The 25,217-nt window shown below is 37.4% G+C and overlaps 1 protein-coding gene across 1 annotated transcript in view; it reads right to left on the bottom strand.

Moving 5' to 3' along the window:
- The window catches only part of LOC115929362 (GTPase-activating Rap/Ran-GAP domain-like protein 3), a 29,966-nt gene extending 22,523 nt beyond the window's left edge, over positions 1-7,443 (bottom strand). The window contains exons 1-2 of the mRNA XM_030998225.1: positions 7,276-7,443; positions 1,117-1,204 (exon numbers count right to left, since the gene is read on the bottom strand). Of these exons, the coding sequence (XP_030854085.1) occupies positions 1,117-1,195 (79 nt within the window). The 5' untranslated portion in view covers positions 1,196-1,204; positions 7,276-7,443. The remainder of the gene's footprint in view (positions 1-1,116; positions 1,205-7,275) is intronic.
- Between the last annotated feature and the right edge of the window lie 17,774 nt (positions 7,444-25,217).

Below are 25,217 nucleotides of genomic sequence, written 5' to 3'. Positions count from 1 at the left end.
GTTGATATATTACAGGACATATAAAACACAGCATTAAAATCGAAGAATCTAGTCAGAAAATCACATTTTTGAGGAAATGGCGCTGATAATATCAAAGGTCAAAAGTCCACTCGGAGAAAAGTCATTATACATGGACATTCCCAAATTTAGAAAGATATTTTCTATAAACTAACTAAAGCGGCGTTAGGGTATTTATATATTTAGTAAGGTTTCTTGTAAGCTCTTTCCAAACCAAAATAGAAACAACTGCATATAATCAATTTCACATAAGATTCTCATTTTAACGATTAATCTTTGTTAGAACTTCAGGAAAGAAAAACCATACAAAGGAGCTACATAAAGTTGCATTCTTGATATTTTATCATCACGTAAGGAAACAACAATACATATAGCTTCCTCCACTCTTGAAATACACCTCAGAAAGCAGCTGTGAGCGTCCTGATTTGTTATTTATTATTTGTTAAGACTATCTCTTTTTACACCGGAATTGTTGTCATGGTTACTGTAAAAGGAAACACTCGATACTTTCTAGCGCCTTGCTATTCAAATATATTTTTGGATCTGGTAACAAAAACTTATACACTGTCTCTCCTTACTATCTAAATGATGAGTAGGGACAAACATTATCATGAGGATAGAAAAAAATGAAGATTTTTTTTTTAATGAGAAACAAATAACAACCCCCAAGCATAGCGGATGAAATAAAATTTTAAACAAAATTTGTAGCTATTCTTATATTTAAATAAAGCTTTTGAGACCTGGCCCCGTCTTATAAAGAGTTAATAATCAATCGCAACTTATTTGCGATTGATATTAATTGCAACTCTGTACATAAGAAATAAGAGACTGAAAAACTGCGATTGAATGGAGGACTTACAATTGATATAGATCAATCTTAACTCTTAAGATGGGGTCCTGATATTTAATTTCTTTGTTTCTTTCTCAGCGCATCAACACCTTCTGCCGAAATAATAATGATTAGCAATTCGGTTCTTAACATTACTTTGCAACTTTTTCGAGAGTTTTTTCATTATTACTATAGTTGAACTTTGAATCGTTGAATCCAGAAAATACCACCATGTTAATTAGCTTTTAATGCTACAGTTTAAAACTTACTTTTTCCAAGAAAGTACTTGAAATACCACCGTGTGTGGTATTCTGGGTTCTCGAGGTGAACGTCACTTCCGGTTGCCATCGTCGAGATCTGAAATTACAAAGAGAGACATTTTGATAAAATGCAAAATTACTTTGCCAACGAAATATTAAACAAAATAGTTATGCATCACGCGATCTGGTGATAATCCGCCCCTTCCCAGTCATTCTCGTTACTTCAAACCTGGACTACACCCCAATGTATTCGTATCCCTAAACCTAATTTAGTTCTACTCTTTTTTCATACTTCATAATATCCCCATCCTTTTATTAAATGATAAATAATAAAGTAGGACGCATTTATAGACACATTACGCATAGCTTGCGGTGGGGTGGAGTTTCCATCCCATCCAATACGTTGCCGACCTGTTACCCAGGGTACCGATTTTTCTATAATTTCGATTTCCTCTCTCTCTCTCTCTCTCTCTCTCTCTCTCTCTCTCTCTCATTTTCCTTTCCCTCTCTCCTTCTCTTAACATTTTTCTTTACTTTTTTTTCTTTCTTTTTCTCTACGCCGCTTCCCCCTCCCTTTTTTTAAATCCAGCTAGTAAAAGATTATTACTTATTAAACAAAGTTTCAACATCTAGTATGGTAAGAAGGAATGGAACAGACCCTGAAGAAAAGAAGGATGTAAAAAAGATAACAACTACTACGACTACAATTACGGCAACATCAGACTACTCTGATCAGCTGATGAAGTTAGTCGAAACAAAAAAAAAGAGTGCCGAAACCGAGGGGAAAGACTGACAACCAAAATACTGTTCGAAAGGAGAACGTGGTCGATAGATATAAGGGTCCTTCCTATCCCGTGAGAGGAGGCTGCATAAATACACATTAAGGGAGAGAAAACAACTCTGTTTGCCGCCAAATATATATAAAGGGTGAGACGAGGTTGCTTTAGTTTGTCGTATGTCTATTTGATAAGAAACAAATAGATCTAAGACTTGCCCTTCGCTAATATGAACAGCGTCGAACGCGCATTGGTTTTAGGGGACGCATTACTTTTATTTTTTTTAATTTGTAGAGAATAAGATTTTGTCTGTGACAATGGGGACATACAGGAATGTAAACTAGTAAGTAAATGTAGACAATATTATGTGAGCCACTCTTTGTTTAAAGACCCTTTAACATTTCAGGAGCCCCCAGAATTTGATTACAACATTTTAATTAAATCACATCATAATGTGAAAATGTCGTTTAAGACACATTTCTGCAAGAATTTCCAAAACAATTGTGCTTGAAGTCGGATATTGATGAAAAAATGAAAAATTAGATTTTGTGCGTTCAACAGAAAACCCAAATTATGTATTCTTTTATCAATATTTGTCTTCACATACATTTTGGGGGAAACTATTTCCAGAAGTGTGTCTTGAATGGCATCCTCTTTTACATTATGATACAATTTAAGTGAAATTTCGCCATCATACTTCGGGCTTTAAAGTGGTACATCAGGAAGCTTCGACGTAGTGTGACTCCACCCATTAAGGGGTATTGGAATGATGGGTTGGGAGAGGAGAGGGGGGCATCGGCTTTACATGAATGCAAATTTACAAGGCTACTGTTGAGACGATGTGGGCGATGCTCCAGGCGTCCCTTGTCTTCTCTCTTTTCCCTCTTTTTCTTCCTTGCACACGCCCACCCCAGTGTCCGCTCCACGTACGCCACTACGTGCAGGAACGTCGAAGCAGGATGTTACTTGTAAGTGTTCTTTTTAAAGGTTCTCAAAATAAATTTAAAACCATTACCTTATGCCCTCTATACGAACTGCACCTACCAAAAGGTCCATAATTTTGTCAGGTAACAAACTATGGCAATCTCTTTCTGCTACCCTCAAAAGGTGTTCACTTTTAAACGTAGATATAAATAATTACCGTTAAACACATGCCCTCTCACCAACAATTAGAGTATTGTATAAATCATGTTATTAATGCAGCGTTTGCTTTTCTCCTTATTCGCATCTAATTTCACCGGTCAATATTTCTTCCGCTCTTCACATAGTTTCGATATTACTTTTCTTACTATTTCCTAGAAAAGCACAACGGCTAATTTCAAATTATATTTTCCCTCTTCCATTTCATAAGTCTTCTTGTCCTTCTTCTTCTACTCCTTCTTCTTGCAACGGCCAGCACGAATAAGATTTTCATTCTTTATCTCGATCTGTTCTCACGCTTTTTAGCTTCAAATGCATGTCAATGAGCGCACAAAACAAATTGCGGTTGTTTACAAAATAAATTCAAGCTATATACAAGAACTAAGGTAAAAACGTATTTCATTCTACTAAGATCGCGAATCCAATGGGAATATTAAAGGTATTTCGTTTTCAAAATTTGGAATTTCTTATTTATGACAAAAACGTGGATTTTGTACCTAGATGAAAAGGGCACTTATTGGTCAAATTGCAGATCTGCGTTATGTCTTATCTACGCAAACCCCATAAAGACGAGTTCACAGTTGTATAGATTTTATATGGAAAAACAGGAGATCTCTAATGATTTTATGTGCAGGAGAAACGTACATTGAAAATGACATTTCAGAAGAAAAAAAATCATTTCCAAGCTAGTGAAGTGTAGATAATTATGATCTTGTCGATCATTTCGAAGTGTGTTTAATGTAAAGTTTAATTAATTTTCATCTCAGTTTTCGATTAAAGTTCATTGACGAATAAGTGTCCAGTGTTAAGAACATGCCTTTTTGCTTAGACAACATTTGAAAGGTTTCATTGTGTTGACGATCATCGCTAAATGACGCAGATTCACCGCTTCAAAATTAATGGACTTTATTCATTGGAAATTTATTTGTATGTCACAAAGCTTGAAGACATTTTATCGAAAAGCTTTTCTGTAGTATGAAGAAATAGCGTTAAGTGTCCAGAAATATATATTAACGTGGACTTCTGATCTGTGAATGTCTATTCTGGAAGAAAACGCCAAAGATATGTTTTCGGAAGTCATGATAGCATTATCTCAAAAGACATGAAACACATAACGCGATGAGCAGTTAGCATTCGTTACTGATGAAGGTATTCTACATTTATGGAAGTAGAATACGTACAGGAAAACAGATGAGTCACTTGCTCACATTAGGGTCACAATTATTTGTAACACTAGGAAGAATAAGCTCCAAGGCACGGGTCCAGGTACTCGATTGGTAGACTGTATAAATAAGAAACCCTTTCTGGGTTATGCTATGACAGAATGTTTAACCTGATTACATTTTATTGATCTTTTGTCATATGCCAGTGGCCAGGTCTCTGGCTATCACTTGCTGATATCTTGTTTCTGCACTAAACATTCTCCGCCAATCGGGTTATGTTAGATTTAGGGCACGATAATATCGAATTTTTCACTTCATGAACAACGTGAAACGCAGAGCACAAAGTAGGGGCTATGCATACATACACCTATAGTCTATAAGCCCGCGCTTAACGAAAGTTACGATTGATCACAAGTTTGTAGGATCGATCGCACATTTCCAAATTACAAACCAACTTAGTCCTATGCGGTCGTACCAAGAAACAGTCAGGCGCCATCTTGTTCACGTTGAATACGCTAATAAAGCCTATATAGGAAATTAGCGCATGCGCCATTAGTTATTCAGTAAACTGTACATTTTTCTGACGTTTATGTATTAAAGCTGTCACTCTCGCATGGCATGTCAAAGGTCAAATTTCACTTTCTGACTTAGTGTGTTCATCTCTCTAACACTATGATTTATTCATGAACTTGACGAAGGCAAATTGACGCATCAAACGCACATTGACGGCACTCAGTGCGTTAAGACCTAATGCTTGATGCACACGAAGCGTCAGTCTTTACAATGACGTAGGACTGAGTCACTGACTTTCTTGCTCCTTGACGCACCACGCGAGAGAAATACGAAAATTAAATGCAAAAATGAACAATATCAAACCTAGGATTTCATTATTGGCGCATGCACTGAGTGCTTACATGATTTATGTTCGATTACCGTAGATAACGACGCAATCAAAATGACGCTTCCTCGAAGCTGGCCTACGTCACCGAACTAATAGTTTCATCATCGGATTATGGAACATGTTCTAGAAAGGCGTTGCATTCATGAAACATGACTATACAATTAAGACAACGCCCCCCCCCCCCCGAGATGCAATGATATACATGTAGTAAAAACAATCCACTGTTGACCATTAACCGGATGTTGTCAAGACCTGGACTTGATGCGATTGACCAATAAGAAAATAGTTGAACTTATTTTTCTGATTATCTTGAAGGCACGTGTCTTAATAATCTGCTCTTTTCTTCTTTTTTTTTTTACTGGTTTTTCTGTATTTTGGTTCCATTTATATTATTTTGTTGTATTACTCTATCCCTCTTTTCATCTTTTTCTCCTCTCTCTCACTTCGGATCGCATCAATTCTCAAGGTTGTCATGGCAAGACGAGAAGAAATTAAATCGTACCGGAAACATTGGCGTGAAATGACATGACATTTCGATATTAAACATTTATCATTTTTAACAGCTTTACTTGAATGCAAATTTCAAGGCTATTTGTGAGACGGTGCGGGAGATGCTCATGGCGTATTATTTTCTCGGCAATTTCCCCATTTGTAATGACATATGCAGTACTATATGACTATATCCGGAAGGGGTAGTTACATTATAAAGTGAAATAGAGAGGTAAGGAAAGCTTGAGGAGAAAACTACAAGTTTGGCTAACAAAGAACTAGTATATCGGATCGTAGTCATGGTAACTTAATTTCAAAGTTATCAGTATTTTATTCCATCTTTTAAACAATCCCATTTCATATAAGTTAAGTAATTTATAGAAGAAAAACAAAATCTGTATTTTGTTGTAACTCACTATTATTTGCCAGAAAAGAAGAAGCTCATCGTGTTATAGTTACTTGTTAAATTGTTTAAATTTCCCTGGCATGCATGCGAATCTTTTCAAATTCTACTTTTGTTTTTTATTCACCATTGTTTTCTGGATTTTTTTGCCGAATAAATAATAGCAATAAAAGTTATAATAATGATAGTAATAATAATGATAATAATAAAAATAATATTAATCATACAAATAATGAAAAAATTGAAAATAATTATACCACTACTATTATCAATGTTAATAATAATAATATAAAAAAAGAAGAAGAAAAAGGAGAAGAAGAGGAATTTGAAGAAGAGGAATTTGAAGAATAAGAAAAATAAGGAGAACGAAAAAAAAAATAGAAGAAGAAGAGGGGGCAGAAGAATAAGCTGATGAAAAGGAAGAAAATAAAGGTATTAATGGAAAAGAGGGAAGAAAGCATATACTTGGAGGTAAGTGACTGAAGCTGGGAGGGAGGCAAAGGAAATTGGGGGGGGGGGGTGGGTGTGGCTACAGACTGATAGTATTGGATTCCACGGATGCTACGAACTGTATCAAGGAAGAATTAGGGGCACATACTACAAGGAATGATAGATTGGTGGGGCTCCAAAATGAATGTCATCTTTAATCTTGATTACAAGAATGACAACAACGGAAGGAAAAGATCTAGCTTCCGCGAAACAGAGAAATGTTTTCACGAAAGGAAGGAGTGAATGAATTGATACACTGTGTGGAAATGGACAGAGATGGATTGAGAGAATGGTAAGAGAGGAAGAGAGATAAAGACAGGAACAGATAGAGAGAGGGAGAGGGAGAGGGAGAGGGAGAGAGAGAGAGAGAGAGAGAGATAGAGAGAGAGAGAGAGAGAGAGAGAGAGAGAGAGACAGAGAGACAGATACGAAAGACATTGGAGAGACACAGATAGATACATACGACGGAGAGAGATAGAGAGAAAAAAAGGAGAAATATATAAAGAAAGGAAAAGAGACAGAGGTTAAAAGTGAAAGAAAAACAGAAGAGAGAGAGAGAGAGAGAAAGAGTGAGAGAGAAAGAGAGAGAGAGAGAGAAAGTAAGAAAGAGAGAGGGAGAGAGAAGGGGAGGGAGGGAGGGGAAAAATGAAGGGAAGTTTAGCAAGAAAGAGAGAAAGAGGGAGGGGGAAGCAGTTAGAAAATAATTATGATACAATCAAACCAAAATTTACGTCTCTTCTTAAAATGGAAAATGACAAAGTAAGAACATAAAGAGACTTTGAAGAAGAAAAAATGGTTTTAATTTACCTCATCCCTCTCACCATCTTCGACTCGGAAGCGCCCCGTGGATATCCCCTCTCGATCCGTGGCAACCAACTGAAAGATAAGAAGAAAAACAAATTTAATGAGAAGACGAAAACAAAATAACTTCAACGCAAAATGGGATGACAAACTGGTAACCTTGTTATCAAAATTTCGACCACCATCCAGTGTTAAGTGACGCCAAATATAACACTTCGGTTGCTTTACTTCTTCGCCTCTCCGCACAGTCGCTGCATGGTTCTCCGTATGCAATGGCGGATCCAGGGGGGGGGGGTAAAATGTTACCTTTATTTGGGCCCCCTCCTGGTGCCCGAGGGGGGGGGGGGGGTGCGATTTTTTAATTTTCGAGGGGCGGAAAAAAATGTTAGTGCTCCCTACCCCAATAATTGAACGTGCTTTACCCACCACCTGTATCAGACCGGCAAGCTGTCGATAAAGATAAAGTTTTCAGTACATTTGAACAGTCATTCGCATAGACGCATAGTGAATATAAATTCCCATTTGTATTACAGTGAACCTGTGTATTAAGAATACCAATCAATACAAGACCTCTCTTGCAGGGTAGATTTACATTTGAATTTGAATGAGTTTGAATAACAAGTGACGACATGCCCCCCCCCCCCTCCCTCCAATCCCCCGACGCGACTGTTTCTCATGACCTCTATTAAACCATGCTTACAAAACGACACAATTTATTCCAATTTAACTTTCATCGTGTTCAGAATCCCGTAGAGGTGGGTTCGCATTCAGGTATACTTTATTAATTAATGTTCTCCGTCCTTCACCTCGTGCATGTATGCGAAGTAATGTGCTTATGAGGAAAGAAAAGGTCACATGCGAATAATGCGATTGAGGAGGAGCTTTCCTGTGTCAAGGGACAGAGACATGGACAGGCCGGAAAAGAGAGAGGGAGAGAGAGAGGGAGAGAGAGAGAGAGAGAGAGAGAGAGAGAGCGGGAGGGGGGAGATAAGGGAGAGAAACCACTCCAGTTCCCCACACACAAAAAGGGGGAGAGAGAGAGAGAGATAGAGAGGGAGAGGGAGAGAGAGAGGGAGAGAGAGAAGGGGGGGGAGAGAGAGAGAGAGAGAGAGAGGGGGGGGAGAGAGAGGGGGGGTGGGGGAGGAAGGGGTCATTCTACAACCCACAGGGTATCCAATTTCCAAAGTTATAATAGATAGGGAAAGAAAAGCACCGTTAACTTCCAGGTGTTTTAATGTTTTCTTAGAGGCGACAATTTGACGTTATTGCAGCCTACAAGAAAACTAGCTGAAAAAGAAAAAAATTAAGAAGATAGGCTGAAGCTAGCGACTGGCGGAGAATGTAATTTGTCGCCCGCAGTGTCAATGCCAGTGTGAACAGCGTCAATACCCGGAAGATAATTAAGCGCGTCCATGGTGTACTCAAGACATTAATCCTATCTTCCGCTTTGACTTAACGCGCGAACGAGAGCGATAATATTATGAAGGGATATCGTCCTCGAAAGTAACCTTTCGGTGTTGTCTGCCGAGCATTTAGACTTTATTAGAAAAAAGCCTTCAAGGGCACAGATATTTATAAGGTAGAATAATTTCACGGTATTTTATTTATTTACAATGATCTCTTGGCAACTCTCTGCGGAACGGGGAGGGAGGCAGTGGCGGATCCAGGAAAAAAAATCATTTAAAATCACGTGATTTTTACCTTTTTGGGGGGTTGGGCCCCCCCCCCCCCCTGGCGCTCAAGGGGGGGGGGGTGCAAATTGAAATTTTTTTTGAGGATCAAAAAAAAAAAGTGCTCTGTGTCGTAGTCCAGTGGTTTAAATTGTTAGGCTTGACTTGAAATTCAAAGTTCGTGGTTCGATCCCCAACACGACACTAATGTCCTTTGGCAAGGCATTAGTCTACATTTGCCACTCAATAGCCAAGAGAGAAATGGGGACCTGGTAGGATGACAAAACTATTTGTATTATGCCTATGCCCTCACGGTGACCATGTGGTAGGAATACTCCCCAGAGACGGAGGAGATGGTGCACATTGTGCGTGAATGAATCCGATGACCGGGGTAATAATATCTGTAAAGCACTTTGAGACGGTATTCCGTATTTAGCGATATATAAATCCAGATTATTATTATTAGAGCAATCGTATAAAACATATGTACGAATATAGTGGGGATGGGGGCGGGAGCGGTAGAACAGAAGAGAGAGAAATCAGATTAGGGAGGTATAAGAGGAAGAGGAGGAGAAGGAGAAGAATGAGGGGCAGGAGAGGGAGAAAAGGGGACAGGAGAGGGAGAAAAGGGGGAAGTAGAGAAGAGGGAGAAGGAGGAGGGGTTACTTGTTACTTGTAGAGATAATCCCGATGGCAGCTATCATACAGCTAAACTGGGGTAAGAGAAGGAGGACAAGGAGGTGGAGGATCGAAATTGGGAAGAGAAGGATCGAGATGGAAATGAGGAGGAGAATAAGGAGGAAGTACGGAAGGGCGAGGCCCGGATAGTGAGGTGGAGGAAGAGGAGAAAAAGAGAAGATGCAAGAGAGAGATGATGAGGACGAGATAGCCTCATAGCTGTCATCAAATAATGATACAAATGACGTTAGCTTTATTTACAAGCAGAATTACCTGAGATGAGTTTTATCGCGGGTACGATCAACTTACACCCCTGTGTATACAAATAGTGACCTATCAATTCCACCTTGAATACGAGATAATCAAATTGCTATCTATAAATGTATTTCAGAAGCAAATTATCTCTCTATTAAAGGTCAATACACGTCCCATGGGGATGGGTGTGAATGTGATAGTGATCAATTTTCCCTTCCTTCAATCATAACCTTTAGTCCGATCCGTGACATCGCTAGAGAAGAGCGGACAAACACCATTTGTATTATTGAGATTAATTCGTTCCCAGTCCACGACTCGAGCTTCCGTGTTGTTCTACCGACTAGAGCTTTGTATTTCTGTGTATGTTTTTATTTATTTATTTATCAATTTATTAATTTATTAAGTTTTATTTGAGTAGGGTGGTTCCATTGAAGCCAGCACATAAACTTAATGCGGTGCTTTTCATGGAACCCCTACATTATACAGGTACATAAAAAAAACATCACATTTAATACAAAACAACACAAATTTAACGCATAACTAGGTTATAGTATAGTTTTCCTCATTGTTAATTAATTATTTTTGTAATACACTATTATAATTTTGTCGTATTGCAATGAGCATTAATGAATTCTGTATTTTAAAAAAAAAAGTTGTATATTTCCATAATCAGGCCATGATGGATAATACCATTGCTGATCATGTGTTTATCCTCAATTATGCTTCCATACACACTAGAATCGTTAACGAATATTGAAGTTTGAGCAGATTTAGAGAGCACATAATTTTGATTATTTTGCTTGCTTACAATGATTATGAACGAGGCGGATTACTTGGAGAAATGTGTAAACAAAAATTATATTGTAATCGGCAGTTTCACCTAATTTTGTCAAAATTTTGGTCATCAAAACCTGTGCATAAATATATCCTTCTGCGTGTATTATTACCTAAATTAAAGCTTTATGTATTTTCATCCCACAATAAATTATATTCTTTTTCGAATTGTGAACGAGGCCATAAACGACAGTCTGATACAGTATTTTTTTTCAACAGATGAATGAACTCCAGAAGTAGTCGTCGTAAGTTCGTTTATTACGCAATTTTTCGAGGCTATAGTACCAGGCAAATCATTCAATCAGACTCATTCAGACACGATAATCAAATCAAGTACAGGAACGTGCAAGTGGTAATTAAATTGATCACTTAAAATTACCGAAAAACGCACACGTATCTTGCATAACCGATATACTCACTGAACTCTACACTACGTAGTTGTGAGTTCAATTGATAAATTCCAAGAAAAATTGGCTGTTCGCATGTTCCTTTATCCGAGGCACACAACACTGTCTCAAGGAGCAGTCGTTAAATGGATTAATGTGTCATCTTTTCGACGAAACCCAATTAACTCATAATATGCCCATTTTTTATGTTTAATATTCCAGAATCATATTCTGGCACACTTCGCCTGAGTCTTCGTCAAAGGTCATAGAAATGGTTCCTTATAGTTAATTGGCATTCATTAATGGACGCATGCTTCGCTCGCGAGATGGAGAAAGACGTAAGTGAATGAAACTGCATTGCATCTTTATTACAGCTCATTTACGGTAATCGTAACTCCTCTCCTTCACCATCTTCACTTCCAGAAACATACCTAGTTTGTCAACGACATTTCTACCGCATATGGTAACGCGACTTTGGCGTAACGTAAGTCTGCCTATAGGGGGGGGGGCACTGGTCTAGCTCGGATAATTAAAGGCTCCTTATTAGCGGAAGGGTGCGGGACATGATGCATGCGTCTGCTTTCCTCTTTCCTTTCATCTTCTCCCTTTTTCTTTTTTTCAATCTTTTGTCTTTCTTTCGTTTTCTTACCACTCAGAGTGGCGGAGCCCCCCCCCCCCTACTCCGTGCAACTACGCCGCTATATGGAGACACGCTGGCTTACACTTCTAAGAAACTATGGCGATATCTTAATGTGGTTGCAAGCTTCCACATTAAATAAGTCCACTTCTATGGTTGAATGCTGCACAGGTGTTTCGTGACATGTTAGGGCAGTTAATTGCATTTATAATTTTTAGAAGACAATCGTGATGGCTTCCCTTTTCGTAAGCCATGTACATGTATTTCTACGTCCTGTCGTCCTTTCACATAACTTTGTGTATCCGTACTAAATTGATGATAAACATTGCTGAAAAAATGCACTCCCATTACCGGTACTAACAATGTCACAGTAGAATAGCCTACACTACATAAATATCAGGGCGACGGGGAAGGAGGGGGGGGGGGGGGGGGTAGGTCATCCCTACATCGAATTTTACGCATAATTACAATACTGATTAAAAAATGTCCTTGTTTTAGACTGAAAAGACTAAAAACGATAATACTATAAAATACTTGATTCATCATGCGTCTTTCTTAAGCCTATAGGCTATGAAAACAATTTAACCCTAATAAGGCCGGAGGGAGGCCATTATGCCCCCTCCCTCCACAATTTTTCCGATTGCTCGGGAACGCATATAGATGGCGCCACGCCGCTCGCTGACTTTTTTCTTTCGAGTCTTGCGCAACTTTTGAAAGAATTTTTTTGAAAATCGGACCTACGGTTACAAAGTCACGTGACCTTTTGTCATTGCATGTCAGCCCGAAAATCGCTCATTTTCGTGATTTGTGTACAAAACATATGGAAAAGTCATTTTTCCTAAAAACAGATCAAACATGGGTTATTGGTTCTTGTTTAAAGTTAAGGTGGTTGTTTTGGGAGTCAAAATAGTTGAATTGTAGTAAGAAATGAAATTAAACAACAAAAACAATGAAATACGTAAGATAAAAAAACAATGAAATACATAAGAAATTATCAAAACAAGGGATAACATAAGGAATAAGCTGGCTCTTCCCAATTTTTTTGTCATATTATTGTTCAGAATGGTCTAATGAATATATGTAGTGAAAAGAGAATGCTTAAATATGAATAATATATGATTTATGGGTAAAAAATGTGATTTTTATGACTTTATTTGCATAAATTACCATAAATATGAAAATGAGTGAATTTTTCAAAAAATTGAAATTATCATATTATTCTATACACTTCACTAGACATGCGTGCAAATTTTCGCGGCGATCGGCCGCTTCGCGGCCGAGATCTTAAGGGGGGGGGCATAATGCCCCCCCCCCGGCCGTACTAAGACCTCAAAAAGCCCGGCCTTATTAGGGTTAAGAATTTATCTGATGTCATTTTTCTGACTTCTCTGTATGACAGGAGGTATCAATAAGAAGTATAAGGGCAAGCTTCTGAGTGATTGAACTGCCATCTATCATCTGTAATGCAATAAATAACGAACAAATCTGATGAAACCTCAATACTCTGCACGCATGCAATTGTCATCAGAGACGCAAAGAAATTTGCACGCATGTCTAGTGAAGTGTATAGAATAATAAAATTTTTCCTCAACCCAACTCTGTAGTATCAATGTAAATTATCCATGTTTGAAGGCCATGCAATGTCACTAATAATGTCGTCTGTCCTAGAAAATGTTGTGTACTGCGAGAAGTATTTCGTTTCTCGCGTTTTCTTTCTTCATAGGATTCCAAGGTCAGTTTTACGTTTTCTCTCTTGAAATCAAGTTTGAGATAAAAGAGTAGTTTCGAGATATCTTTATCCCTTTCTAGTGTTTATTATTGATGTTAACGATTTTTGACAAGCATTCAATTTGAATTGATCTCATATGACGTCTGCCTATCTGGTTCATACGTCGTCCTTCATTGATGTCTAAGACCAGTCTTCTAAAATGCTTTTTCTGCATTTAGAAGTCGAGTTTGATATAAAAGAGAAGTTGGAGATTTGGAAGTGGACTTTTCTTTTTTTAATAATCATGTTGAATAATGGAGTTAAAAGTGTTGTTCTGAGGTAAACTGTCGCCAGAAGGCATTTTGGATATTTTCGTCATAAAGAGAATACTGAGCCAATGGAACCATCAAAATGACATCCTACTGAATCTCGCTACAGATAAACAAACGGGAAGAAAAAGCACTGAACAAAGATATTGACTTATGGGACTACACAATAATGTGACGAATCAAGGCCCTAGAGATAGATATTTCCAGATAAAGCTCATCAAAATAATATGATATGATTTTCTTTTACATGTTCTCTAAGATGATAATAAAATAAGAAAGAGCACAAATGTACCCTTTTTTCGCTTTCGTGAATATTCTTCCTTTTTTTCTTTTCTCCATGATTTCAATACACATATTTTAATAATCCACCGAGGAACCTAGAAAAGGATTATGTTTAATGTATTATTCATGTTTGGAGATCCTCTGTAAAGGTCAACTACACTCAATTACCAATTTCGTAGGCTTCAGAAATCTACTTCGTGAATAAATTCAATATCGCGCCTTTTTTGTACATCTATTTAAAGAGGAAGGAGGAAGAATACAAATGTTCTTTTCACAGTCTTTACAATTAATGTGGAATATTTAATTATATTTTTGCTTTAATTTCAGGATATGAAAATAAAATCCCTTTGGCATTTGATGAATATAAAGCCTATAGGTAAAAGGAAATATTTTATATTTTATATTTTATTAGTCACGTCAATATGTTACTTCTTTAAAGTAATGATATTCGAAAGTTATATGTTTATTACACAAACACTCTATTTATGACTAAGGTATTTTTTTTATGTAATAAATATCATTATTTATATTTGTGTGAGTTTATTGTATCCCTTTCAAACGTTTTCATGTCAAATGTATATTTGACATTTTCAGAAATGTTGAAATTGCAATATTATTCGGGCAATCGTAACCACATACAGTATTTTGGCTAGGTGCCCTATTTGAATAAGTACATACTAATGTCTTTGCCGCCTTGTTGACGTGTAGCGTGGAGATACCTTTCTGTAGTTCTTCTTCAGAAATAGGTCTTGTGAAAAGAGACATGTTCTGGTCAACTCCAGGTAGTTTGTGCCTGTGTGAATTAGTCGTCTTGGGGGCCTTTCCATTTTTCAACAGCTGATTTGCTACTTCGTCAGCCGTAACATTATAATGCTGTTGAGCTCTGGTGCTGTCAATTCCGAGCTTGCGTATTGTGGCCCACGCTTTCCTGCTGCTGTGTCTTAAGTCTGTTGTTTCAATCATGTGCTGCCACATCTGCCTATGTCGTTGAGATATCCTTGATATAAGCTCTTCTCCAAGGTTGATGGTATCCTCTGAGAAGGCATCTGTGTCGTAGGCTGTGGTGTAGTTTGCCAGAAGCTGACTTGATTACCATTACCGGTACTAACAATGTCACAGTAGAATAGCCTACACTACATAAAAATCAGGGCGACGGGGAAGGAGGAGGGGGGGGGGGGGGTAGGTCATCCCTACATCGAATTTTACGCATAATTACAATACTGATTTAAAGATATTATAACAGCTTGATTAAAAATTGTCCTTGTTCTAGACTGAGAAGACTAAACAAGATAATACTATAAAATACTTGCTTGAGCATGCGTCTTTCTTAAGCCTTATGATACACGTGAAAGCATATAGTAATTTATCTGATGTCATTTTTCTGACTTCTCTGTACGACAGGAGGTATCAATAATAAGTATAAGGGCAAGCTTCTGAGTGATTGAACTGCCATCTATCATCTGTAATGCAATAAATAACGAACAAATCTGATGAAACCTCAATACTCTGCACGCATGCAATTGTCATCAAAGACGCAAAGAAATGTGCACGCATGTCTAGTGAAGTGTATAGAATAATAAAAATTTTCCTCAACCCAACTCTATAGTATCAATGTAAATTATACATGTTTGAAGGCCATGCAATGTCACTAATAATGTCGTCTGTCCTACGAAATAATGTGTACTGCGAGAAGTATTTCGTTTCCCGCGTTTTCTTTCTTCATAGGATTCCAAGGTCAGTTCTACGTTTTCTCTCTTGAAATCAAGTTTGAGATAAAAGAGTAGTTTCGAGATATCTTTATCCCTTTCTAGTGTTTATTATTGATGTTAAAGATTTTTGACAAGCATTCAATTTGAATTGATCTCATATGACGTCTGCTTATCTGGTTCATACGTCGTCCTTCATTGATGTCTAAGACCAGTCTTCTAAAATGCTTTTTCTGCATTTAGAAGTCGAGTTTGATATAAAAGAGAAGTTGGAGATTTGGAAGTGGACTTTTCTTTTTTTAATAATCATGTTGAATAATGGAGTTAAAAGTGTTGTTCTGAGGTAAACTGTCTCCAGAGGGCATTTTGGATATTTTCGTCATAAAGAGAATATTGAGCCAATGGAAACATCAAAATGACATCCTACTGAATCTTGCTACAGATAAACAAACTGGAAGAAAAAGCACTGAACAAAGATATTGACTTATGGGACTACACAATAATGTGACGAATCAAGGCCCTAGAGAGAGAGATTTCTAGATATACCTCATCAAATCATTAAATATGCATTATCATGTTCTACTATGATCTTCTTCTACATGTTATTTATGATGATTGTAAAAATAAGAAAGAGCACAAATATACCCTTTTTTCGCTTTAGTGAATATTCTCCATTTCTTTCTTTTCTCCATGATTTGAATACACATATTTTAATAATCCACCGAGGAACCTAGAAAAGGATTATGTTTAATGTATTATTCATGTTTGGAGATCCTCTGTAAAGGTCAACTACACTCAATTACCAATTTCGTAGGCTTCAGAAATCTACTTCGTGAATAAATTCAATATCGCGCCTTTTTTGTACATCTATTTAATGAGGAAGGAGGAAGAACACTAATGTTCTTTTCACAGTCTTTACAATTAATGTGGAATATTTAATTATATTTTTGGATAATTAATGGATATGAAAATAAAAATCCCTTTGGCATTTGATGAATATAAAGCCTATAGGTAAAAGGAAATATTTTATATTTTATATTTTATTAGTCACGTCAATATCTTACTTCTTTAAAGTAATGATATTCGAAAGTTATATGTTTATTACACAAACACTCTATTTATGACTAAGGTATTTTTTTTATGTAATAGATATAATTATTTATTTTTGTGTGAGTTTATTGTATCCCTTTCAAACGTTTTCATGTCAAATGTATATTTGACATTTTCAGAAATGTTGAAATTGCAATATTATTCGGGCAATCGTAACCACATACAGTATTTTGGCGAGGTGCCCTATTTGAATAAGTAAATACTAATGTCTTTGCGTATTTCTATGACAAAAATGACGTTGACACTTAAAGGTATTAGGTATCTTTGCCCATGATTCTAAACAAATTCCTGGATTTAGCTCATGCTGCAATCATAGTTATAAACCTGTGGGTCAGAAATGAATCCCATGTCTTTTACAAGCCAATTGCATGTTTGATTTTCAAGATATTTATGATTGGATTTCGAATTTTTGTATAACACTACAGTCTATTTAGGGAAAATTAGTATGGTAAAATCAGTCACTCAAAGATTTGTACTTTTCCGAAGCACTTCATGATCAATTTGGAACGCTTTTTGGGGGCTTCAATATTACAACATGTCACAAATACTGATACACGAAGGGCCATGTATCTCAGATTTTAAAAACTGGAAACATGGATTAGAAGATGAGTAGAATTATTTGAAGTCAAATACACGAGGCCTTAGGTGCGTTCCATGAATGATTTTGATTCTATTCACTGTGTAAGACTAGAAGCCCCTCTTTAACCCCCACCCCAAACAAAACAACAACAACAAAACAAAACACGGTGCCCCCTCAATTTGTTATTGTTCGAATTTTTGTACTTTGAATTTGAATTTGTATATTTTTGAACGCAGAAATAAAATCAATCAAACAAACAACCAAACAACTTGCGCCACTGAATATACCCTATCCTTTAAAAGCTCATCCTTCGCCCATATCAAATAGCTTACAAAGCAAACTTCTTCAATCTATCTAGCTCCATGTCTGCCATTTCAAGCCGCTCGCTCCATCTCACAAGATGCCCTAAAGGCCCTTCGCCTAAAAAGCTACAAAACCATTACTCGGGTGTACCGTGTGAGGAAAATAGCGAGTCAAAACATAAGTTCCTCATATCGGTAAGGCTTTTAGCTGGAATGATGTGGAATTCAAATGAAATGAATTAGCATGAATCCATGGCTTGAAACCCGGACGAAGAGTTAGTCACATGCAGGTGCGTTTAAATTTCATTATTCGGAAATAACACATGCCCTGGCAATGTCCAACATAATCCAACGCAATGTCTAACGTATTTAAGGAGGGAGGGAGTGGGGGGGGGGGGGGGGGGGTAAACCTACCATCAACTACGCTCATCTTTGAGTGTCCCATTTATCCTCATATTTCATGTTAGAGCTTTAATCTACTTATCTATAAATATTTCTCTCTACTAATCTATGAATTATGTGTTTGTTTGTTCTATTCAAACCGAGTTTAATCTTTTACTATTTGTTGTATTCTCCTTAATCAGGACCATGATGAAAAAAAAACTTTGCTGAGCATGTTTTTGGTTTCCTGTACAAATTTCGATACTAAATAAATACAAGTACATACTAAATAAGGGGGGGGGGGGGAGGCAGTAACAGTTTTGGATTTTTTAGCAATATTATGTCTGCATGATACAATAGGCAAGATGATATGGGAAGGGTCGCCCTTGCCCCCTCCCCCTCTCTCTCTGAATTGTGTGAAATAAACTGAAGAATATAGGCAAACTTCCTTTAGAAAGAAAATAAAAAACTGTTCAAATTCCGATAATTTTTTCTTTACTTTGAATACCATAAGCCAAGGCCATGATTATGTAGTTAAAATGTCCGAGGGGTAAGTGTGGGGGGGGGGGGGGCTTTTACATGATTGCGACTAGGCCCGAGCTCAGTGGCGTATACCGAGGGTCATGACATCGAGGGGGATCCATCAACATGGGGGACGGTCTTACTCTTTGGATACGATGAATATTAACTTTAACTATTAACGCGGGGGCGGGTGGTAATATTTTCTCTACACCTTTCTTTCCTCTACCCCTTTTCTCTTTCTCCCCTTAACAGTTGTATTAATTTATTGAACATGAACATGAAATATTTTCGAAAAATCAACTCAAGAAATTTAATATCAAAGTCACTGTCATATTCGCACATTTTAAAAGGTGATGCACTAGGCTATATTGAAATTGCCTTCAATTAATTTCTCGAGAGTAGTTGTGATCATGTTGTTGATGACGGGGGGGGGGGGGTGGGGGCGGGGGCGTGCGCCCCTGTTACCCATGACTCGTGTCTACGCCACCGCCCATGCTCTTTTTCACTGATCTTCTTCGTCCACGCCGACGAGTTTCAATGACATCCTGCCCGAGTCGAGAGAAGAATATGACGGGCAGAGATTTCTATATCATGAGCACGCAGGGCAAATATTGACAAGGTGCTGAACGGAAAGCTGAAAGCAGGAGTTGGTGCTTCAAGTCTACAGACGGTAGCACGAACGCATATTTACCGCTGCAAAGCGCCAAGCAAACTAAGAAATCTTCTAAATTCTTTCGAGGCTCGATTGTGACGGGACCATTAGGCCTTTTCCGTGGCTTGAATCTGAAAATTATATGATGAGCAGTACTTAACAACTTAACTTGATGGTAAAATGCATTAAATTGATGTTTAATTTAAGCAATAATTATAACTTGATGTTGCCCGAATTATTTGCTAGACAGTACATGTATACCGAATCATGCTTCCTAGTTGGAAGGCAGCTACGACAAAAGTAACATTCGTTTTTCCTTTTCGCTCTATTGAACTCATTGAAACAGCTTAATGCAAGAGACCATTTGCCCAGTCTCTAAAATCATATAACCTTTATTCTGATTTGCTTGAGACAAGCCGAAATCTTGTAGATTGATTTAAAAAAAACTATAGTAAAGGTTTATAGGCAGATCGGTGTTCAGTCATGGTTGATTACAGCCCAGATAATCCATATTGTAACTCATATAAATCTTGTTGCTTCTTGCATCTAAATCACCAACTAAAATCATTCCGGAAATCTTTTCTTGAGGGCGCTGCAATAATATGTTTTGGGGACAAAAGCGGATGACCTCAAATGACCCTCCCATTCTATGAGTAATATGAGGTGATGTTAACGTTTACATATCATAACAAATCCACTTGATTCCATCCGTTTGTTAAACTTAATTAACAAACAGGAAATTCCAATAAGTATCCGTTTCGATATCAACAGCACATTGAGTGGCGAAGCTATTTAGCGTAGGGTGGGGTGGGGTATGTTACCCCAAATTGCACGGTTAAAGAGACAGTGCGAGTCACATTCAAATTCGACGTTATTGATCAGCATCCAAACATTTAGGATGATTCTCGATCTTCTGTTGATAAGGGATAACAAAATCATAATTATAGTGTCAGATGTACATTTTAAGAAGAAAAGGAACGTGGAAATATGATCCAAATGATTCCTCGACCCCTTCCCCCTCTTCCCCCACCCACCTCCCCCGCCCTCTCTCTCTCTCTCTCTCTCTCTCTCTCTCTCTCTCTCTCTCTCAACGCCGGGACCCACGCATCTGGAAAGGGAAAACACCTCTTTAATGCAATACGTGTGAAGAGGGAAGGAAAGAAGAGGGATGGAGAGAGAGAGGGGGGGGGGAGAGAGAGAGATATATATATATATAGAGAGAGAGAGAGAGAGACAGAGACAGAGAGACAGAGAGACAGAGAGGGGAGAGAGGGGAGAGAGAGAGGGAGGGAGGGAGAGAGAGAGAGGGGAGGGATAGAGAGAGAGAGAAAGAGAGAGAGAGAGAGAGAGAGCAAGAGAGAGTGAGATTGAGAGAGAGAGAGATTGTACTTTGGTAAACAGCTTTGAAATATGAGAAAGGTAAGTGCTAACACAGTGGATAATACTACGCATTTAAATGCAAATCTGAAATCGAAAATTTATGAAGCTATTTTTGAAACTATCCAGTACACTGCCCTTTGCATTGTCTTTTGTATGTGTCAACTCTCACCTCTTTTTGTTCACGACTTCACAAACATCGTTCTCTACACATAAAACAAACAAACCCGGAAAGATAATACTATGCCCTAAAATTAGACAGCATATACCATTAATGAACTAGTTAAAATGACGGATACTGATCTTAGTCATTTTCGAAATAGATTCAAGAATAAGCAGGACAAGGGAGTGAAGAAATAAAAAGGCGAACAAGCAAACTACCCGTGAACAATATTAACAACTTTGAATTTTGAAAGCCTATCGCCTATCAAAGGGGCATTAATGCATTCGTTATACGTAGAGTAGGCTCTCAAAGACGACAAAAATCAAAGCGCTGCTATAACGTTTAGAGGGCAAGTCCTCTTCAAAAACAACTTATTTCAATAAAAGCAGAACAATCAGACAAACCAATCAAAAAAAGTATGAGCAAAATCTGATAACTAATAAGAAAGTTATGAATTTTTTATGAAATAATGAAAATTTCTCATTTTAGTCATGGTGCACATTGCCATCTAGATTCATGCAATATTTCATGGTATCTTACTCCGCGATTAACGATTGTTATATTTTGAATGGATTGATATGCTTTCCTTGAATATCAAGGTTTCGCTGGTTTAAACCATCTTCCGCACTGAAAGAGCAATATAAAATTAATTATACAAACCACATATTGGTTCATTGAACTGGCTGCAACCTTACCATCGCTATTGAGGCGTAATTGATAGTTATACAGAGAAGTGAAAACGAAACAGGCGCGTTTATTCCGATCGAAACCAATAGGCGCTCATAATTATTTCTAGTCATTTTCGCTGACCTGCTAGTGGCAAACTAGGTTATTCAGTGTAAAGTTCAAACGAGCACTGCAATAGCGCATTCAATTGAACAAGTCATGTGTTCACTATAATAAAGTCAATGAAAAAATGAGTATCTGGGCACTGTCTGGTATTAAGAGTTGCACGAGTGATCCAAACCGATTGTGAGTCCCAAAATAAATCGTAAATTTGTAATCACCTGCATCCTATGTGCAGAGTTGCGATTGGGATTCGACAATTTGAACGGTTAGTAGCGATTGCTTCGGATCCATCGCAAGTTTTAGTAAGATGTGGTCATGATCATGAACACAATATGGTAATGATAATAATAATAATGATAATAACAATAATGGGTGTTTATAAATAGCGCCGTCTATCTAAACAAATCTATTCGGAGTCGCACTTTAATTATAACCCTGGTTTTAACCTAGCTGCTATAACAATGCTCTAGCATTTCAAGGAATTAATTCCTATCAGGTACCCATTTACCTCACCTGGGTCGAGTGTGGCAAATGAAGATTAATGCCTTGCCAAAGGAAATTAGAACATTAGTGCTATGACGGTTATCGAACAACGGCCTTCATTCAATTTCAAGTTAAGTGCTTAAACCACTCGACTACATGGTATGTAATGAATCTGAATTTCCCCTTTCATCGCTTTTATTCAAATATCATCCAAAACGTTTAGCAAACAATACTTCTCAGTGGTTCTGGTACCAACATTTAGCAATTTTGTTTGTACTGAATCTCAATTCTCGTTTCCCCTTTCATCGCGTTCATTTCAACTTCATCATAAACCTTAAGCAAACAACACCCCTGGTTCTTAGCTCCAGCTAAATACAAAGCGCCTTTGGGATGTTTTTATCGAAGCTTCATTTTTGAACGGAATTTTGAACGGTGACCTTTAGAGGTGGATTCTTGCTTTGCATATGCTCAAAGGCTCGTGTTATCCTAGAGGAATTGATACACCAGCTTAGGGTGTAGATAGCAGGTATATATGGCATATCTACAATGCTAATGTATAAGCCGTGAATTCAAGGAAATGTGTGGCAGACGGTGACTTCTTTCCACCGTTTAAGGTGGCGGGAACGTATCAGGTTTTAAGCATAAGCAAGGGCGGTGCCATAGTATTTTGACCGAGAAGGGATGACATAAAAGCACTGTGCTAAACTCTGCACATTAATTAACACGATGTCCAGGGTATTCTCAAGCCGTGAATAGATAGCTGTGAGTATTCACGACTCACGAGTAAACAGATCAAATTACTTCGAGAGGGAAGAAACACTTACACACACGTACACACACACGCGCACACGCACACGCGCACACACGCACACATGAAAACCTTTCTATGTAGACGATAAGAAAATGGCTTCTCTTGATACGCTCATATCCGTCACGCAATGTCGTTTTTACATAATTACCCATGCGATAGCGGAGCCGCCAAAGTAACTAGCGCTCAAACACCTAAGGAAGGCTACCACCTGGGTGGAGAGTGGCAAATGCACGTTAATGTCTTAATGCAAAAGAGCTTAGTGCGGGGCAGGTATTCGAACCCTCAAACTCACATTTGAAAGTCGAGTGAATGAACCAGGATACCATGACTAGATATAAAATAACAAGCAGACAATATATGTTGCTTCTCATTTCATTTGTTTTATTTTGAAAAAACTAAGACAAAATCTTCTTACGAACACGTGAGTATCTTTTCGATCAATGACAAGTTGCCCTATCAACCAAAAACGCCTTTCCGTTCCTTTCATTCTCTTCCTTTCTTGTCATTTGCCAGCCTCCCCCCCCCCCATTCGCAATATGTATGCACGTGTCTAGTTGTAAAATACATCTCTCTCTTTCTCTATCTCCCCCTTCTCGTTTCTCTCTCTCTCTCTCTCTCCATCTAGTACGCCCTACATAACCATCATGTAGATACTTCATGTGATGTTTATTTTGTAAGTGCCCCCAATTTCATTTCGTTAATACATGTATTTGTTTTACACTCGTAAAGTGTACTTACTAATTGAATATTTACATACATTCCCATCCAGTACTGAATCTAACAAAAAGGGAATAAATGAAAGTCAATCAGTTGCTCAGGAAATACCAATTAGAACACTCTTGTGCGTTCAAAAGTAATTATTTTGAAAGCTCTATGCTCGAGCCATTTTGAAAGAAACGCATAATAGATTTATTACACATGGCGTGCTAAATAGTGCGACCTCTGCACGACTTTAAATACAACCAGCGAAAAAATGAGTGCAATCAATATCATTATTGATACAATTTCTAGTCGTCGGCATGTGTAGGAAGAAGAAGGTCCGTGTTATTAGATCTCATGATATGCTAATGTGATCCACATATGAGCCAAAAATCGAAATGTCTGGTTCCAAGAATGTCGGACTCTGCTTTGCCTTGGTAAGGTGTGAGTTTAGATGAGTTTCTCTCAAAATAGCTGGCCCTTTGACTTAGAATCGGATCTTTTTGGATGGTAACGGTTTGAGGATATGGGTGTTGCTGGAGGGGGGGGGGGTGACTTCAGGCAGTGTTTAAAAAACTGGTTTCTTTAAACAGCAATCAATAAAACAAAAGAGAAAAAAGGAAAAATAATAAAAGAAAGACAACAAAATAAACAAAATCTTTATACAGTCATCAATAAAACAAAAGAGAGACAAAAAGAAAACTAATCAAAGAAAGACGAAAAAAGAAAGAAACAAAAATAAAAAATGCAAACAAAATTGTAAAAAAATCGAAACGATAATAAAACAATACAGAAAACACAAATGTGTAACAAAACTAAACCAATAAATAAGTAATCAAACAAACAGCAACAGCAAACACAACGGAGGGTCAACATAATCTACGAGAGTTCATTATTTACTATTATATCCGATAGGGGGGATTTCTTAATTTTTTTCTCCAATATTGCAATCTTTTAAGATGATGCTACGGACGCATTTCCAATGTTTGAATTGAATCTTGTTATTTTTTAAGTACACAAAATAATTACCTTCTCATCGTGTAATAAAGAATTATTTGGATTTTATTTCAATAGAATGATGTGGTCTGATTTCCTTGTAACGCATGTAATTGTATTTTATGATAATGACAAAATACGTAAACAAAAATCAGAAGGTTTTGTATTTCCAGGAAATATGCAATATCATCAAATGTCGTACGCATAACGATCCCTCTAAGAAAACAAAATGGGACATGCAATAGGGTTAGGTGAAATCCAGTAAGAGAACAGAATGTGAAAACTATGCAAAATACCCTTATTGACATGTTACACGAATATATATTTTGTTTCAGTATACTTACTATACTGTTGTACCCCTACTGTTATACCATATCAAGGAATAATTTTTAAAACAAAATACCTATACTTCAGATTAAAGCATATAAGAATAAAGGAAAAGGGAGGGTATGTAAGAAGAAAGAGAGAAGAAGAAGAAGAAGAAGAAGAAGAAGAAGAAGAAGAAGAAGAAGAAGAAGAAGAAGAAGAAGAAGAAGAAGAAAAAAAAGAAGAAGAGTATTTCAATGTATATTCATCATGATCATGTATATTATATCAA

The sequence above is a fragment of the Strongylocentrotus purpuratus genome, unplaced genomic scaffold (assembly GCF_000002235.5).
Source record: "Strongylocentrotus purpuratus isolate Spur 01 unplaced genomic scaffold, Spur_5.0 spur5_scaffold_4, whole genome shotgun sequence".
Taxonomy (NCBI): Eukaryota; Metazoa; Echinodermata; class Echinoidea; order Camarodonta; family Strongylocentrotidae; genus Strongylocentrotus; species Strongylocentrotus purpuratus.
This window is presented reverse-complemented; position numbering and strand designations above follow the sequence as displayed.